Source organism: Mus pahari, chromosome 22 (genome assembly GCF_900095145.1).
Source record: "Mus pahari chromosome 22, PAHARI_EIJ_v1.1, whole genome shotgun sequence".
NCBI lineage: Eukaryota > Metazoa > Chordata > Mammalia > Rodentia > Muridae > Mus > Mus pahari.
This window is the reverse complement of record NC_034611.1, coordinates 8,647,975-8,651,688: the sequence shown is the minus strand read 5'-3', so window position 1 is coordinate 8,651,688 and position 3,714 is coordinate 8,647,975. Positions and strand designations below refer to the sequence as shown.

The following is a 3,714-nucleotide window of genomic DNA, read 5'->3' as shown; positions in this document are numbered from 1 at the left end:
GTGTCTCTAGCTGCATATGTAGCAGAAGATGGCCTAATCGGCCATCACTGGGAAGAGAGGCCCCTTTGTCTTGCAAACTTTATATGACCCAGCACAGGAGAAGACCAGGGCCAAGTAGTGGGAGTGGGTGGGTAGGGGAGCAGAGGTGCAGGGGTGGTGGTGGTGGTATAGGGAACTTTCAGGATAGCATTTGAAATGTAAATAAAGAAAATAATAATAAATAATAATAAAAAAGGTCTTCCTGGGCTTTCACGCTGACATGATTTTTCTCTGGTATTTCAGAATAACTTTACCAGGAAACAGAAGGAAACCTGTTCTTGGAATGGCACTAAGCAGATGAAGCAAAGTTAAATGCCACTGAATAAACCTACAAATGCTGAAAGACTTGCTTGTTAGATATTTATTCCTTAAATCAGTACTTACATTGTGCTTTGTGAGGTTTGAAATGTTAGCTGCTATCGCTTGGAGCCAATCCATACAGTCTTCAGCAGAGAGGCACTGAAGAATTCCACTGCAGACTCCATCCACAGCAACAACTTGGAAAGCATTCTGCCTAAAAGTGCATGAGAACAGAGAAGATGAAACACTGTGTGAGTTAGCCATTTATAGCTTGGTCCTTAACACAATAAAGCAAACAGTTTCCAGATTCAAATCAAATTACCTCCTTTATAAATATATCCATTTTAAAGTGAATCAACAAAAAGACCAGGATATTATCTATTTACAAATAATTAGATGACATTCTTATATTCAGCTTAATATAGACAACCTTTGAAATATAAAGCAAAGCATGTGATATTGAACAACATCAACTTAGGGGACATTCTTATCTCTTTGGCCAAACATTCCCAGTCTATAATTCTCTCTGATCTTGACATTTGTAAGGTTTTTTTTACAGTGTAAAAATTGGAAACACAAATCTTAAGCACTACATGGTAAAACTCATGCTCATTTCTTGATCATTGTTTGAATATAGGATTAATGGTCAGGAAACATGAAACCACAACATGAATTGGAGTCAACAAAGCCCTGAGTAGGAGAATTACTCTGTTGGGTTATGTGTGGCACTTTAGAAAATCCACAATTCACACTTAAATCCACCAATCATAGAGTGATAGATAACTTCCTTAGCTAGGCATTTGAAATATGACACAAACTGCATGCATTCACATTTCTTTCCCAACACACACATTTCCTGGTTCTATCAGTTCTACAAGTGGGCACTTGAGGATATTAGACATTATGCATTTCCTGAAAGAAAAGTAAACCCAGGGAACACACATCTAGCTCAGAGTCATGTGTGGGTCTCTGTCCATTTATTTTCTCTCTGGGCTAGATCTGGTCTCTAAAGGAAATACCTGGTGCCAGCTTTGGCAGCTAAAATATTGTGCATTCAATTTGTTAATGGTTTTAAAGAAACTAATTATCACACCTGATACTTCATGCCAGAGAAAGGAATGTACTCAAACATGCATTGCTTATTTCCTGTTAAAAAAAGTATGTTTGCTTACAATAAAATGATTTAAACTTTTTTGATAAAAATGTGCTTCATGAAAAATGTATATTCCTGATTCACCTAAACATAGAGCTTAATTCTTATAGTTTTGACTGTGCGCTTAGCCTTTAATGGATAAGGCATCCCTCTTACACTTGAGCTTTCACTCCAATACCCAAGAGTGAGTATGACACTTAAAATATCCTGAAGTTGGGTTCAGGGGAAGGCTCAGCAATTAAAAGCAAAGGCTCCTCTCTAGAAAACCTAGGTTGAGCACACACAAGTAAACTCACAACCAACTATAAACTACAGTCCCTCTTCTGGCTTCCAAGGGAACCAAGTATCCATGTGCTACACAGACAATCATGCATGCTAAACATATATATATATATATATATATATATATATATATATATATATACATATAATATTTTTAAAAGTCTAGGCAGAAGTACAACTATCTATGGAATAGGAGGACACATTTGATAGCAATGCATATTTTCCACTCTGTGTTTCTTACAGTCATTTCTTCAAAAGTTACAAAAAGAGAATGACAGCTAGATATTTTTATCCATGGACTCAATTCAATTCTTAAATCTACATAATATCTTATATAGTCTCAGATAGAATAAACCTAGGAGACTAGTTTTATACACTCAGACCTGCATATTAAAACAAAATAGACTTTATACACTGGGTAATGCATTAAAATAGATGTATTTCTAATCATTGAAGTTAATTACCCTTATTTTCCATCATACTTGACTCTGTGTCATAACTATGCTTAGTTTTTGAGGTTTGGATAGGAATGAGATAGTGATTTTTATGCATTAGAACCAAGTGTTTCAGAGGCTAAAAAAAAAAAAAAAACCCACAGTTATTGTGACTCGATTAACACATATTTAAGCAGGAACATGGGTATAGAATTAGCAGATAAAATTGAGGAAGGTTCCTCCACTTTACAGGCAATGAAAAGCTGGCATAGATCCATGGCAAGTGTTTGTGTGACTATTATGTATAAATAAGTATTGTGGTTAGGCCTACTATAACATGAGGGAAATAAAGTGATTTGGGGACTCTCTTGGGTACACAGATGAATGATGCATGAATGGATGGCATTCAATAAGTTCATAATTAAAAATGGTTGATTAGAGACAAGAAAATTGCTCCTGGGTCCTCAACCTACATAGTATAAAGGCTATGATGGGGAAGCCAAGGGAAACGAAAAATCTCACATAGAAATCAGAAATCCAACAACAAACCTGAGGGGGCCTGATAAAACAAGACATATTTTGGGAAACACAGGTTTCTTGGCCTGTGACAATAAGGGACCATCAGTAAGAGTTTATAAATCATTCTACATATGTCTAGCTCATCCCTAGGTAATGGATTATCCATGTTAACATTTTAGTATTTGACCAACACACTATCTCAGTATGTTATTTTCTATTTTTTTTATCTGTTTGGTTTTTTCCTTTATTTATTTATTTATTATTTTTCTTTACATTTCAGATGTTCCTCCACTTTGGTCCATGACTATCTCAGTACATAAAAGTAGCTAAGAAATGGAAAGGAGAAAGAGAATGATGAAAGGAGAGTAAAGGTGAAGTGACAAAGGCATATCTGTAGTACACAGATAGTTGTAATATCAGGGCTAACGTTTTATTTGTTGATGACTTACTTTAGGTTTCAAAGTAAAGCAGAACTGTGCTTCAGAGAACTATAAAGCAGAAATGAACTTCCAAATGTTAAGGGCTGTTAGAGTTTCATTTATGAAATTACCTGCTCTTGTAAAAGCTTAGGAAAGCTATTGTTTATACAAGGGAATAAGTCACAAGGTTAACTGCTGGTCACCACTGTTTCTGTTTCTGTAAACAAAAGTTTGTTTTACATGAGAGGACCTTCTGCTTGAACACAATGTAATGATGTAACATTGTGTTCTTTGCCTGTATTAACCCCTAACTGCTGTACCTGGGCATGTACATTTAGGCATTATGAGACTCTGGAGTGACCCTGGTAAATAAAAGCGTCTCTTTTTTTTGAACTTTTTTCTTTGTTAGACGGGTGAATCTCTAAACGACTATAGACATATAATATTTGAGAGCTTACCCCAGGATTTTGGTGTCCATCTAGATTCACCTTTTCCTTCCTTCCTTCCTTCCTTCCTTCCTTCCTTCCTTCCTTCCTTCCTTCCTTCCTTCCTTCCTTCCTTCCTTCCT

The 3,714-nt window shown here is 35.9% G+C and overlaps 1 protein-coding gene across 4 annotated transcripts in view; it reads right to left on the bottom strand.

The window, feature by feature from the left end:
- Window positions 1-3,714, bottom strand: part of Sntg1 (syntrophin gamma 1) — a 638,621-nt gene that overhangs the window by 173,417 nt on the left and 461,490 nt on the right. For 3 of the 4 annotated variants that reach the window (XM_021222333.2, XM_029533398.1, XM_029533399.1), the window contains one exon: window positions 424-553. In XM_021222333.2, the coding sequence (XP_021077992.2) occupies window positions 424-553 (130 nt within the window). The remainder of the gene's footprint in view (window positions 1-423; window positions 554-3,714) is intronic. The other variant, XM_029533397.1, reaches the window with a different exon arrangement.